Here is a 15790-nt window from a genome sequence, read left to right on the forward strand (position 1 = left end):
GCCACTGAACTGGAATGTGGGCCCCGGTGGAAGTGTATGTGTTATGTCCTACCAGGCCACTGGACTTAGTGGCTGGTATGTTGTTTATGTGTCCTATGTAACCAGGCCATTGGACTGAATGGCTGGTTGATTGTCCCATTAGTGTTGATTGAAAGAAACGAACTGCCGGGCTACTGGACTTGTTGTAGCCAAAAATGTAATTAGTTGCACCCGTTGTGCCCCCTACCAGAATTATGGGGGAAGTGCCCAAACTGTGCAATGAACTGGAAGTGCACACATAGTTTTCTTTATAAGAAGTTTGCAACGTTAAAGTGATTGTGCCTCCCATAAAGGGAAGAAATGTTAATTGTTTTATTGTTTTATTACTTTGCATACAAAAATGTTTTGCAGTTTCTCCACATGTTTTTGTTGTTTTTCAGCCCGAGGACGTGCTGGGATTTGCTGTGGGGGAGTGTGGCGCCCCTGAGGCTTCCGTCGCCACAGGTCATTGCACCCCATCAGCGGTGTGATGCCCCATTCTGGGAGAGGAAGAGAGTGAACTCCGGTCCCCTGGTAAATCCACACTACACTCATTGTGAGGTACATACTAGGACCAGGGAAAGTGGCAGGCAACCCTCCCATGCTGCATGCTGGGAGGGGTCGTAAGACCCATCCCTGCTCCTATAGGTTACAGCTTAGCAACTGGGGAGGTGGGAGGAGCCATCCGAGAGCAGACACAGATAGGAAGGTCAAGTTTAGTCAGTCTACCTCAGGGAGAGCAAGGGTGAAGAGCCAGCATGTAGTTGGAGAACAAGAACGAGAGAAAGGAGGGAGGAGGAGGCCTGCTGAAGGCAGGCAAGGAGGAGAAAGAAAGAAAGAAGGAAAGAAAGCTCCAAGTCAGACAGGAGCAGAGGAACTGAAGGAGACGCTTCCTGGTGAAGACCCTGGGACCCAGAGGTCCAGGTGACACCACGTAGGAACAGAAGGAGTCGCAGGGCCGCGGGTAGTCCTGGAGGTACCACGAGCAGTCCTTGATAGGTACCGAAGCGAGGGCCTAGAGGCGCCACGGGTAGTTGCAGGCTGCGGTGGCCTGTTCCACATTGACATCGGTGGAGTGATTAAGCTGCGACAGGGGACGGTCCCTAGAGACTGGAGGAGTGCAAAGACAATCTCCTAACAGTAAAAACCGAGGCCCAGGGAACGTTGTAAACTCACAGGGCAAAACCCATAGCAGACCTTCAGAAAAGGGGTAATCAGCCGACAGGTGACCCCCCAGCCTGGAGGCTGTAGTGGAGGCCAAGCCAGGTCCACCCTAACAAAGGCAAGGCTAAGGAAGACAGCAGAAGAAAGAGACACTAAGAGAAGGGCACCGGCTTTTACTCTCTGAATCACCCAGAAACGGCGGAGGTCCCTGACAGTGGTCCCAGCAGTCCAAGGGGTCCTACAGAGCTCTGACAAGAACTGTGAGTAAAGAACCTGAACTGCACCCTTGGAGTGGTCTCTGTTATTTCAGCTGCATAGACATTCACAAGCACCAACTGTGCCCCGGGCATTGCTCCACCTGTGGGGAGCAGTACCACCATTGCTGCCATAACATCATCCCGGTGGCCTCACACAGCAGCGGCGGCTTAATAGCCGCATACCACAGGTGGCGTCACGAACACAACCATTAACAAGCAAGCCACATATTTTACTGACACCCACCAGGGCCACGGAGCCGGGCCCAGCCACCACTGACTACCACCGGACTAGTCCGGCCCCGGGTGTCCCATAGCCCTGGGGTGGGCGAGTCACTCCCCTCCGTGGGTAGGGGGTTGGTTGTCCCGGGGCCCAGTGATGAGGTGGGTGATGCAGGGCTCGGTGGGGTACAGGGACGCGGGGGCAGCTCTGTGCCTTGCGGCACTGTGGTACTCACTCAGCCTGAGACGATGACACAGTTCTCGGTAAAACACACGGCTGGAAAGACGGTTCCCACGGACGGCTGCACTTGCTTTCCCCAGTAGGTGACGATCCCTTTTTCCTGCACCTAAGATGATGATGGTTGCGATGGGTTCCCACCGGTAAACCGCTCCCCGGCTTGGATATGGGCCGGAGGAGCCCTACTTTGCCCGCAGGCGCTGGCCCTGAGAAACTGGTGCCCTGGCGGTGGCGGTGTCTCTCTGTTACGGTTGGACTGTTGCCTTCAATCGGGACTTGGTTGTTAGGAGACAGACGTCCCCTTCACTGACGGATTTGGCAAATTATGGCGACTCCTAGCCTTGCCGGGATCCGAAAGGCCCCTGCCCTGGTGCTGAATGTTCTTCGTATACTGCTCCAGACCGCCGGGTCACCACCCGTCCGCGGTCCTTCCAGCAACCTCCGAGCAGTCCCCCTGCAGACTATCACCGCCGTCTGCTGACCTTGCTGTCTCAGTCCGGGGCACACACCCGGACCAACTTCAGGCTTTACTACTGTCACTTTTCTGTCACTTCAGCTTTTCTCTTTAGCTCCACTACTGCTTCCTTCTACTTCACTCCCCTAACTCGAACTCTGTTCTGCCTGGTTCTTCCCGCCTCCAGGGCTGTGAACTCCTCGGTGGGCGGAGCCAACCACCTGGCCCACCCCCTGGTGTGGACATCAGCCCCTGGAGGAAGGCAACAAGGATTTTTGGTTAGCCTTGGTGTTCCTAACTGGGGTGTAGGGTGTGGTAGTGTTGCGACCTGTGACCCCTGGCTTGCCCAGGGCGTCACACAAGCAGGGACAATATCCCCCATTCTGGTGATCAATGATGGTAACAACACCAATCAATCAGTTATCATCCATATTGATAGGTGAAAATTTATAGAGACCTCAATACTGTACACTTTCAACTGCTCTATGACCTGCAATCCTCCAAAAATGTAATAGAGGAGTTGGTGCCAACTGTTGGACCCCGCTTTGGCTCTTTTCACCTCTGCTTTGTGGTTTCTGTTTTTAGCTGATGCCACAACACCATGATGGTTCCATGGTTTTTGGTTCTAGTCAATACCTCAACACTGTTGGTTCCATCAGGCAAGGAAAACAAACAGTGGTCCATTGACTTATAATATGGTCCCATTGAGTTCCACACAGTTCATACACTGTTTAATGGGGTTACTCATTCCCTTGCTAATCTTCAAGCTAGCACAGGCACACAGTTCATTAAAAAGTCCAAATGGATTAATTAACATACCATAAACCGCACTTCAGCAACATCAAACAGAGCCTCTTCTGGCTTAAAGGAAAATACACATACGGTTTTCAAGACCGTCTTACTCTTTCGGTACGCCCGCTCAGGTTCAGATACCATTTCTCAGCAGAAGAATCCCAGTGGATCTGTCTCCCTCCACCCACTGACCCTGGTCAGTATCCACTCTCCTCTTCATAAGGTATCTTCATGGAAGCCTGGCAGCTTCCTCACATTGATTCCTGTCAGTCCATATGTGGCGCCCCTGAGGCTTCCGTCGCCACAGGTCATTGCACCCCATCTGCGGTGTGATGCCCCATTCTGGGAGAGGAAGAGAGTGAACTCCGGTCCCCTGGTAAATTCACACTACACCCATTGCTAGGGACACACAGGACCAGGGAAAGTGGCAGGCAACCCTCCCATGCTGCATGCTGAGAGGGGCTGTAAGACCCATCCCTGCTCCCATAGGGTGGTAGCTTAGCAACTGGGGAGGTGGGAGGAGCCACCAGAGAGCAGATAGAGAAAGGAAGGTCAAGTTAGTTTCAGTTTACCTCAGGGAGTGAGAGAGTGAGGAGCCAGCATGTAGTTGGGGAAGAAGAACGAGAGCAAGGAGGGAGGAGGAGGCCTGCTGGAGGCAGGCAAGGAGGAAAGAAAGAAAGAAAGAAAGAAGGAAAGAAAGGCTCCAAGTCAGTCAGGAGCAGAGGAACTGAAGGAGACGCTTCCTGGTGAAGATCCTGGGACCCAGAGGTCCAGGTGACACCACGCAGAGACAGAAGGAGTCGCAGGGCCGCGGGTAGTCCTGTAGGTACCACGAGCAGTCCTTGTTGGGTACCGAAGCCGAGGGCCCAGAGGCGCTACGAGTAGCTGCAGGCTGCGGTGGCCTGGTCCACAGTGACATCGGTGGAGTGATTAGCTGCGACAGGGGACGGTCCCTAGAGACTGGAGGAGTGCAAAGACAATCTCCAAACAGTAAAAACCGAGGCCCAGGGACGTTGTAAGCTCCCAGGGCCAGAACCCAGAGCAGACCTTCAGAAAAGGGGTAATCAGCCGACAGGTGACCCCCCAGCCTGGAGGCTGTAATGGAGGCCAAGCCAGGTCCATCTTAACTAAGGCAAGGCTAGTGAAGACAGCAGAGAAGGAGACACTAAAAGGAGGGTACCGGATTTCGCGCTCTGAATCACCCAGAAGGCGGAGGTCCCTGACAGTGGTCCCAGCAGTCCGAGGGTCCTGCTACAGCTGTGACAAGAACTGTGAGTAAAGAACTTGAACTGCACCCTTGGAGTTGCCTCTGTCATTTCATCTGCATAGACACTTACAAGCACCAACTGTGCCCCGGGCATTGCTCCACCTGTGGGGAGCAGTACCACCATTGCTGCCATAACACCATCCCGGAGGCCTCACACAGCAGCGGCAGCTTATTAGCCGCATACCACAGGTGGCGTTACGAACACAACCATTAACAAGCAAGCCACATATTTTACTGACACCCACCAGGGCCACGGAGCCGGGCCCAGCCACCACTGACTACCACCGGACTAGTCCGGCCCGGCACCGGGTGTCCCATAGCCCTGGGGTGGGCGAGTCAACTTTTGGCGTCACGAACAGGATTTCGTGCCCGGTCTAACCGGGTACTGTGCGCCTGAAGAACCGTGTGACAGACTGTGTACTTTACTGAGAAACCGCCGCCATTAGCGCTGCTGAGAGCGGGAAGAAGGGGGGCGTGTCAGAAGAAAGGGCGCGAAGAGAAGCCCCGCCCCCTTGTCCAAGAAAAGAGCGCGAAGCGGTGCCCGCCATAGAAGTCGGAGGAAGAAAAGATGGCGCGTGAAGAAGCTAAAAGGATGGACGCCGAGCAACGAGCGGCCAGAGGAGGAGTGGCCGAGCCGGGACACGCACCTCAGAACCGGGTTGTGTCCTGCGTCCTGGAGAGCGGAGAAGATCCAGCAGCCGCTGCAGAGCCGGGTAAAGAGAGTGACACCCCCAGCCGGCGGAGCCCGGATTGCCAGGTGGGGTTCCTGCCTGGTCCTCCTGCAGGCGCGCGTGCCACGACCGCAGCTCCGATACCAGCACCCTGCAGCAAGACAGCGACCACCAGAACACCGGAGATGCAACTGAGGGGTGAGTCATTTAATGCCCCTGCCGGCGCGAGAGCCCCAACCCCCGCTGCCATGCCCGCGGTCCCTGGAGGGACGCTCGACGCGGCGACGCCGATCCGGGCCGCAGCTACGCCAGGTGCGGCCCGCCAAGATCTCACCGCCGGAGCGACGCCCATCCACACCGCAGCAGCGACTCCAACCCAGGCCGCCGCCATGCCAGGCGCGGCCCGCCAAGACAAAGAGGCAGCCCCAGAAGAGCCAGAGTGGCGCCGTATGGCTGGTAACCCCCTGCAAGCCAGCAGCCTCGCGCCAGCCAGTAACCCTATGCAAGCCAGCAGCACTACCTCAGAGCAGGCCCAGGCCGCAGCATCTTGCAGCGGGCCTGCTACAGCCACGCAGGAGACGCAGACTGTGCTGACCGCTGTCTACCTGCTGCCAGGTGGGGAGCTGGAGAAGAATCCCTACATGTAAAGAAGTAAGAAGCAGCTGAACTGTACATAGCCCCTCATTCTTTTCGAAGAAGTCCCTCATGTTTTGCCCCTGATTCTTTTCGAAGATGACACCCTTTCCTACTGTACTGCCCCTGATGCTTTTTGAAGACGTCACCCCCCATGTTATGTGCTACCGGGCCACTGAACTGGAATGTGGGCCCCGGTGAAAGTGTATGTGTTATGTCCTACCAGGCCACTGGACTTAGTGGCTGGTATGTTGTTTTTTGTGTCCTATGTAACCAGGCCATTGGACTTAATGGCTGGTTGATTGTCCCATTATTGTCTGATGGAAAGAAACGAACTGCCGGGCTACTGGACTTGTAGTAGCCAAAAATGTAATTAGTTGCACCCGTTGTGCCCCCTACCAGAATTATGGGGGATTTGCCTGAACCGTGCAATGGACTGGAAGTGCACACTTAGAGTTTTCTTTATAAGAAGTTCGCAACGTTCATGATATGTGCCTCCCATAAAGGGAAGAAATGTTTTACAGTTTATGTTATTGCATACCAAAAATGTTTTGCAGTTCTCCATATGTTTTTGTTGTTTTTCAGCCCGAGGACGTGCTGGGATTTGCTGTGGGGGAGTGTGGCGCCCCTGAGGCTTCCGTCGCCACAGGTCATTGCACCCCATCTGCGGTGTGATGCCCCATTCTGGGAGAGGAAGAGAGTGAACTCCGGTCCCCTGGTAAATTCACACTACACCCATTGCTAGGGACACACAGGACCAGGGAAAGTGGCAGGCAACCCTCCCATGCTGCATGCTGAGAGGGGCTGTAAGACCCATCCCTGCTCCCATAGGGTGGTAGCTTAGCAACTGGGGAGGTGGGAGGAGCCACCAGAGAGCAGATAGAGAAAGGAAGGTCAAGTTAGTTTCAGTTTACCTCAGGGAGTGAGAGAGTGAGGAGCCAGCATGTAGTTGGGGAAGAAGAACGAGAGCAAGGAGGGAGGAGGAGGCCTGCTGGAGGCAGGCAAGGAGGAAAGAAAGAAAGAAAGAAGGAAAGAAAGGCTCCAAGTCAGTCAGGAGCAGAGGAACTGAAGGAGACGCTTCCTGGTGAAGATCCTGGGACCCAGAGGTCCAGGTGACACCACGCAGAGACAGAAGGAGTCGCAGGGCCGCGGGTAGTCCTGTAGGTACCACGAGCAGTCCTTGTTGGGTACCGAAGCCGAGGGCCCAGAGGCGCTACGAGTAGCTGCAGGCTGCGGTGGCCTGGTCCCCAGTGACATCGGTGGAGTGATTAGCTGCGACAGGGGACGGTCCCTAGAGACTGGAGGAGTGCAAAGACAATCTCCAAACAGTAAAAACCGAGGCCCAGGGACGTTGTAAGCTCCCAGGGCCAGAACCCAGAGCAGACCTTCAGAAAAGGGGTAATCAGCCGACAGGTGACCCCCCAGCCTGGAGGCTGTAATGGAGGCCAAGCCAGGTCCATCTTAACTAAGGCAAGGCTAGTGAAGACAGCAGAGAAGGAGACACTAAAAGGAGGGTACCGGATTTCGCGCTCTGAATCACCCAGAAGGCGGAGGTCCCTGACAGTGGTCCCAGCAGTCCGAGGGTCCTGCTACAGCTGTGACAAGAACTGTGAGTAAAGAACTTGAACTGCACCCTTGGAGTTGCCTCTGTCATTTCATCTGCATAGACACTTACAAGCACCAACTGTGCCCCGGGCATTGCTCCACCTGTGGGGAGCAGTACCACCATTGCTGCCATAACACCATCCCGGAGGCCTCACACAGCAGCGGCGGCTTATTAGCCGCATACCACAGGTGGCGTTACGAACACAACCATTAACAAGCAAGCCACATATTTTACTGACACCCACCAGGGCCACGGAGCCGGGCCCAGCCACCACTGACTACCACCGGACTAGTCCGGCCCGGCACCGGGTGTCCCATAGCCCTGGGGTGGGCGAGTCACATACACATCCTTCTCACAGCCCAGTACTCTCTATACTGGCTGCAGTCTTCAAACATGTCAGAAACATAGAGGTTCCCATGGGCGTTGGGTATGTAGGTAGCCAGAGTCACCCATTTCACCAGCTACCTATGAACCTGGCCCTATTGAATGCCTTAACCAAAACATGTTGCACTACATGTACCAGCATGGACTTCCAGGTTCACACCACTTCTGTGGTACATACAGGCCATTAACAATGTAGCCAGTCACCATGTTACACACTCCAAATCCTGCGCTGGGAGCTTGAACAGCCTCCAAAGAAAGATGAAAAATCATTTACAACACGGCCAACCAAATATATTGGTGGACCCAATGCAAAAACATTATGATAGCTTCTTCTCCACTTGATCCTCATCACTTCCAACATTTCAATCAGGAAGAATCTATCGCCTCCCTTTATAGGGGGCTCTGTGTATAGCACAAGCTTAATACATTAGCAATGTCAGCATTGTATGACTCCGAGTACACCACTAAATGTATAAAATCCAGCACAAAGCCGTGCAATCTTCATAGACAAGTATCGCTAGTAGTATAGGTCTAAGGGCGGCTTTGCGTTGCAACATGTCGGTGGGGTCAAATCGAAAGTGACGCACATCCGGTGTCACTTTCGACATCGTACTATGTAAATGCTAGATGATACGATGAACAACCGCAAAAACGTCGTTATCGTATCATCGTTGCATTCACCGACATTTCCATAATGCCGGTGCCGCGACAGGTACGATGTTGTTCCTCGTTCCTGCGGCAGCACACATCGCTGTGTATGAAGCCGCAGGAGCGAGGAATGTCTCCTTACCTGCCGCCAGCGGCTATGCGGAAGGAAGGAGGTGGGTAGGATGTTTACATCCCGCTCATCTCCGCCCCTCCGACGCTATTGGCCGCCTGCCGTGTGACGCCGCTATGACATCGCACAACCCGCCCCCTTAGGAAGGAGGCGGGTCGCCGGCCAGAGCGACGGTCGCAGGGCAGGTGAGTGCATGTGAAGCTGGCGTAGCGATAATTTTCGCTACGCCAGCTATCACACGATATCGTACCTGCGACGGGGACGGGGACTATCGCGTGCGACATCGCAGCATCGGCTTGCGATGTCGCAACGTGCAAAGCCCGCCTAAGAGTCAAACTACGTCGTCTCGAGATGTAGACCACAAACTTTTGGAGAACGTGCCAAACTGCCTTGGGAAGGCACATCAGCACACCAGTTATGCTTCAGAAGCTTCATGAAAGAGTTTTCTCCAACGAAACTGCTGGAGCAGGTACCAAACTGCCTCAGGAAGGGACATCGGCACAAGAACTGTGCTACGGAAGCTTCATCAAAGAGTTGTCTCTAATGAAACAGCTGCACACAAGCCTTACACCACCAAGCACAAAGCCATCTGTCAGATATAGTGGTGTAAGACGTGTTTGCAGCAGTTAATCCCTTCTCAGTATCTGGTCTTGGATAAATGACAAATGCTCGGAGGACTCTACTTACTAGGATGTACTGTATCTGCTGTAAAATTGGATGGAGTAAGATGATGAATACTATGGGGCTTGGGTTTTTTTAGGGTTTAGCTACTTCTATCCAGTGAAAGGTAAAAGCATACAAAAACAAACTGCACTATTGTTAATTACAACGATGTGGGAGAAGTTTCTGTTCACCATAACTGTGCCTCAGTTCACAAAGAAAATATAGGGTGACAAGTTTGATGAGGAAGAACTCAGGGTCAAGCATATCATTGGTGCAACCTGCAGCTGAAAAAGGGTCCAAGAGGGCCACTTCCATCTTCAAAACTGGTGGAATTGTGCATTTTTAGGAGATTTGGGGCTGGAAAGGGCCCATATATTGTTCTTGCACAGGGGCCTCTTCTGTCTGTGTCCACCTGTGATTACTAACATCTTGACCTCAACTCATCCAACACCTTTCTGATGAATTGTAAGGCAGACTGTGGGCCAGACCCTCTCCCCGATATCAGGGTCTGACCTCACATAAATGCACACAAATATTTACAAACCCCCTCCAAAATCGAGTGCGTCTTGCCCATAAGAGAATAGGCTTTGTAACCCAAAAAGATGGCTGCACTCCTCCAAGTCAACACCCGTGGTTTTAGAATGTAGGGTCCAACAAGTTGATAAAAGTTCAATGGAAGGGTGCACACCTGCTTCTATCTTTACAATGCAGAATTACCGTATATATCATCAGATACATAAACTTGGAAGCTTATACTGGAAAAAAGTTTTCCAACACTTTCATAACTGGAAAGTCTCCGAAAATAACGTCATTATCTTTTTATTCACAGGGCTTGTGCCCCTTTTGGTAAATTTGACATACCCAGTATTGGAGGAAACACTATACTCCACTTGGTTGGTTGTAGGAATATTCTCTCCATAGTATGCTGTCCAGGGGCAAAACGATCAAGGTCGCAGGGGTCGCCATCGCGACCCGGCCCAGGGGTTCAGGGAGCCTGAGGACCTCAGCCAATGGCACAACGCTGATAGTAGCAGGCCACGCAACCACTATGGGGCCTGGTGCCAGCGCTGGTACTGGACCCCACTTCAAGGATCGATCTTTCAATTGCATCAGCATCGCAGATGCCGATACAATTAAAAGTGATGAGAGTGAGTGCAGCGCTCTCTCTCATCATTCTCCCGCTTTGTCTGCAGCGCTCTTACAGCCCAGCACAGCGAAGCGCGATATTATCACTACTGCGTGCTGTGCTGAGATGTACAGAACGGCAGAACAGTGGACATACTGAGGAGCCTGGAGTAGCGGGGGAACAAGGAGAAATGATTATGTATTTAATCACAATGGCCAGAGGAGTATGGGGGTGCATTAAACAATATGGGGGTTGTATGCTACTATATGGGGGCTGCATAATTGTATATGAGGGCTGCATGTGGCGCCCCTGAGGCTTCCGTCGCCACAGAGACATTGCACCCCATCCAGAGGTGTGATGTCCCATCCTGGGTAAGGAAAGGGGTACATGCCAGGTCCCCAGGCAAATCTACACTACACCCATTGTTAGGTACACACTGGGACCAGGGAGAGTGGCAGCAACCCTCCCATGCTGCATGCTGGGAGGGGCTGTAAGACCCATCCCTGCTCCTATAGGGTACAGCTTAGCAACTGGAGAGGTGGGAGGAGCCACCAGAGAGCAGACAGAGAAAGGAGAGTCAAGTTTGAGTAGTCTGGGAGTGAGGGGAGAAGGAGGAGGAGGTCTGCGGGAAGCAGGCGAGAAGGAGAAGCAGAAAGAAAGCTGTAGTCAGACAGGAGCTAAGAGAAGAAAGTGACGCTTCCTGGTGAAGAACCTGGGACTCTGAGGGTCCAGGTGACACCAAGCAGGGAACGAAGGGATTCCAAAGCCATGGATAGCTTGTGAGCTGTGGTGGCCTGTTCCACAAGAACATCGGTGGAGGGATCAAGCTGCAACAGAGGACGGTCCCTAGAAACAGAAGGAGTGAAAAATCATCTCCAACAGTAAAAACCGAGGCCCAGGAAAAGTTGCAAACTCCCCGGGCCACAGCCCACAGCAGAACCTCTAGAAAGGGGGTAAGTAACCGACAGGCGAGCTCCCAGCCTGGAGGCTGTAGTGGAGGCCGAGCAGGTTCATCCTAAAAGAGCTAGGCTTAAGGAGACAGCTGAAGACAGAGACACTTTAGAGAGAGGGGTGCAAAGGCATTTACCCCCAGATCTACCCGGGATCGGCGGAGGTCCCTGACGGTGGTCCCAGCAGCCCAAAGGCTCCTGCAGGCCTTGACAAGAACTGTGAGTAAAGACCTTGAAACTGCACCCCTGGTGTTGCCTCAGTTATTTCTCTGCATAGACATTTACAAGCACCAACTGTGCCCCGGGGCACCGCTCCACCTGTGGGGAGCAGTACCATCATTGCTGCCATTCCATCACCCCGGAGGCCTCATACAGCAGCAGCGGCTTAATAGCCGCATACCACAGGTGGCGTCACGAACACAAACTTTATTCACCCCCAACACTGTAGCCATATTTAATTGACACCCACCAGGGCCATGGAGCCGGGCCCCGCCACCACTGGCGGCCCCCGGACTAGTCCGGCCCGGCACCGGGTGTCCCATAGCCCTGGGGTGGGCGAGTCAACTTTGGCGTCACGAACAAGATTTCGTGCCCGGCGCCCACCGGGTACTGTGCGCCTTTGAAAAGACTGTGTTTTACTGTGGAAACCGCCACCATTAGCGCTGCTGAGAGCGGGAAGAAGGGGGGCGTGCCTGAAGAAAGGGTGCGAAAGTAAGCCCCGCCCCTTGTCTAGAGAAAGAGCGCGAAGCAGTGCCCGCTATGGAGAGCGGAAGAAGAAGGCATGGCGCCTAGAGAAACTGGCTGGCAAAGCAACCTTAAATGCCAGACCAGGCAAGTGCAAGAATGTACCTGATCGTAAGCGGAGCGGTGCCAGCTGTGATGGGCTGGGTGCCAGTCTGGCGCCAGGCACTGGTACAGCCCCCAGCCCCGTCTCCATCGGAGAAAAGGGTGCAGCCGAGTGGCGTGGTCGAGCACCCGAGCAGAGCAGCAGCAAGCAAGAACCCTGCAGGAAGCATGGCCGAGCACCTGCAGCCAAGCATCCCAGGGAGCCGACAGGCGGATCCCCTGCTGGACCTGCTCCGTGAGGAAGTGGAGCTGCTTACCCGGAGGCTGAGCGGAGTCAGAGCGGAGGTGGAGAAGCAGATCGAGCGTGCCGAGGAGGAACGGGCGGCACCCGAGGTGGTGGGCCATCGAGAGCAGGCCGTCGTAGCACACCCGGGTAAGCTGTATGCCGCCCCTGTCCGTCCAGACCCAGGGCACCATGGAGCGGCACCGCCCAGCCCTCCTGCAGGCTTGCAGGAGGTGTCCACTAACCGCGCCAAGGCCCCAGCGGCCCCAGAAGCCCCAGAAGTCCCCGGCAGTGCAGAAGGCTCCCTGATCCCCGCGGGCCTCGATGACCTGGTAGGCCCCGTGCCGAGCCCTCCTATCGACCTGCTGGCCGCGTGCTCACCGGGGGTGAATGGGGATGCCGCTCCGGTCCGCGACCTGGGACTGGCTCGTCCCCTGCGCCCTGTAGAGACCCCGCTTGCAACCGAGGTCGCCTGTGCACGTCAGCTGGAGCGGTTCCAGCGAGAACGGGAGCTCCGGGAGGAGGCAGCGCCAGAAGAGCTAGAGTGGCGCCATACGGCTGGTAACCCCCTGCAAGCCAGCAGCCTCGCGCCAGCCAGTAACCCTATGCAAGCCAGCAGCACTACCTCAGAGCAGGCCCAGGCCGCAGCATCTTGCAGCAGGCCTGCTACAGCCACGCAGGAGACGCAGACCCGGATCTCCATGGCCTACCTGCTACCCAGGGGCCCGCCCAAAGCAGGACCCCAGCCATTGAAGTAAAGAAAAGAAAAAGGAAGAACTGAATTGTAAATAGACCCTGTCTGCCCCTCATCCTTTGTGAAGATTTTCCCTTCTGTGCAGCCCCTATGTTCTTTTTGAAGACGTCACCCTTCCTGAATGTTCTGCCCCTTTGTGCTTTTCGAAGACGTCACCCCCCCACTGTTAATGTGTTACCGGGCCACTGGACTTGAAAGTGGTCCGCCGTTACATGTATTTATATGTGAAGTATGTTGATGTGTAACCAGGCCACTGGACGTAATGTGGCTGGTCTGCCCTAGTTTAAAAAGACTCTAAAGTTATTTTAATTTCCTGCAACGTTCAAGAAAATGTTCCTCCCATAAAGGGAAGAAAAGTTTTACTGTTTATGCATGCATAACAAAAATGTTGAAGTTTCTACCACTGTTTTTGTTGTTTCAGCCCGAGGACGTGCTGGGATTCGCTGTGGGGGGAGTGTGGCGCCCCTGAGGCTTCCGTCGCCACAGAGACATTGCACCCCATCCAGAGGTGTGATGTCCCATCCTGGGTAAGGAAAGGGGTACATGCCAGGTCCCCAGGCAAATCTACACTACACCCATTGTTAGGTACACACTGGGACCAGGGAGAGTGGCAGCAACCCTCCCATGCTGCATGCTGGGAGGGGCCGTAAGACCCATCCCTGCTCCTATAGGGTACAGCTTAGCAACTGGGGAGGTGGGAGGAGCCACCAGAGAGCAGACAGAGAAAGGAGGGTCAAGTTTGAGTAGTCTGGGAGTGAGGGGAGAAGGAGGAGGAGGTCTGCGGGAGGCAGGCGAGAAGGAGAAGCAGAAAGAAAGCTCTAGTCAGACAGGAGCTAAGAGAAGAAAGTGACGCTTCCTGGTGAAGAACCTGGGACTCAGAGGGTCCAGGTGACACCAAGCAGGGAACGAAGGGATTCCAGGGCCACGGATAGCTTGTGAGCTGTGGTGGCTTGTTCCACAAGAACATCGGTGGAGGGATCAAGCTGCAACAGAGGACGGTCCCTAGAAACAGAAGGAGTGAAAAATCATCTCCAACAGTAAAAACCGAGTGTATTATAATATATGGAGAACTATGGAGGTGTATTATAATATATGGAGGCCTATGGGGTGCATTATAATATACGGAGGACTATGAGGAGTGTATTATAATATATGGAGAACTATGGGGGTGCATTATAATATACGGAGGACTATGAGGAGTGTATTATAATATATGGAGGACTATGGGGAGTGTATTATAATATATGGAGGACTATGGAGGTGCATTATGATATATGGAGGCCTATGGGGTGCATTATAATATACGGAGGACTATGAGGAGTGTATTATAATATATGGAGGACTATGGAGGTGTATTATAATATATGGAGGACTATGGGGGTGCATTATAATATATGGAGGCCTATGGGGTGCATTATAATATACGGAGGACTATGAGGAGTGTATTATAATATATGGAGAACTATGGAGGTATATTATAATATATGGAGGCCTATGGGGTGCATTATAATATACGGAGGACTATGGGGAGTGTATTATAATATATGGAGGACTATGGGGGTGTATTATACTATATGGAGGACTATGGGGAGTGTATTATAATATACGAAGGACTATGGGGAGTGTATTATAATATATGGAGAACTATGGAGGTGCATTATACTATATGGAGGATTATGGGAGTGTATTATAATATATGGAGGATTATGGGGGTGTATTATAATATATGGAGGACTATGGGGGGTGCATTATAATATACAGAGGATTATGAGATGCATTATATGATGGACTGTGGGGATGCATTATATTATAAGGATAACTATGGGGGATACATAATACTATATGGATAACTATGGGGGATACATTATAATATATGGATAACTATGAGATGCATTATAATATTGGATAGTATATTGGGATATCAGAGTATGGGAAAGGTGGATGCTGAGGGAAAAGAGCCAAGTGTCAGTGTAATTATCCTGCACCCGAGGGGGGTGGGGTGAGGGGCTAATGATGGCAGTTCCAAATTTTGCACCGGGGGCACATCGTACTCCAGTTACACCACTGATGGTGCCATATAGAAGCACTGTACAGCAGTGAATTGAGTCCGTATGGGATTTTCTGTATCCCGTGCCGGCTCTGTGCAGTTGGCTCAGTCTAAAGTTAGCATCTTCCTTGTAGTTGGCCTGTACCGGTGATATATTCTATATTCTACTACCTCCAACTTCAGCCAGCAAATGAAAGGTTGTATAAATTGCGCAATTTCAAGTGATGTTCTAAGCCGCATGTATAGTAATCTAGGGACATTACTGTGCTTCTTCTCGGCGCCGTATTCCTCCTCCAATGGGAAATTGGATTTTCCTGCAGGCTTATCTCGCTCCGGAGCCCGTTGTTTCCGATGTAAAATAATAGTCTTGCACTGCTCAAATGCCGATGAGGCGTTGAAGTTGAGCACGGCGGTGTAAATTGAGCCAATTATAGGCAAGATGATGAACAAGCCGCTGAGGCACCTGCCAAAAGCAAAGGTTATTAGGACAGACTTATGGTCACCGAGCTTACAGAACACATGATGGACACAAGGCTCAAACTTACAAACAAATGATGGCAAATGTATCCGCAGGAAACAGACCGCGGGAACAGAACGTCTCTGCCACTGTGGGAATGCTTTCATTATGAATTATAAAACTAGGAAGAGGCTTCAGAAATGATGTCCCCTTGTATTTAAGGAGATCTGTTGAAAAAAATAT

The 15790-nt window shown here is 52.8% G+C and overlaps 1 protein-coding gene across 1 annotated transcript in view; it reads right to left on the minus strand.

Moving 5' to 3' along the window:
• Positions 1 to 15790, minus strand: part of LOC142256921 (O-acyltransferase like protein-like) — a 113848-nt gene that overhangs the window by 50240 nt on the left and 47818 nt on the right. The window contains exons 4-5 of the mRNA XM_075328951.1: positions 15636 to 15774; positions 15354 to 15553 (exon numbers count right to left, since the gene is read on the minus strand). Of these exons, the coding sequence (XP_075185066.1) occupies positions 15354 to 15553; positions 15636 to 15774 (339 nt within the window). The remainder of the gene's footprint in view (positions 1 to 15353; positions 15554 to 15635; positions 15775 to 15790) is intronic.

The sequence above is a fragment of the Anomaloglossus baeobatrachus genome, chromosome 1 (genome assembly GCF_048569485.1).
Source record: "Anomaloglossus baeobatrachus isolate aAnoBae1 chromosome 1, aAnoBae1.hap1, whole genome shotgun sequence".
NCBI classification, from domain to species: Eukaryota; Metazoa; Chordata; class Amphibia; order Anura; family Aromobatidae; genus Anomaloglossus; species Anomaloglossus baeobatrachus.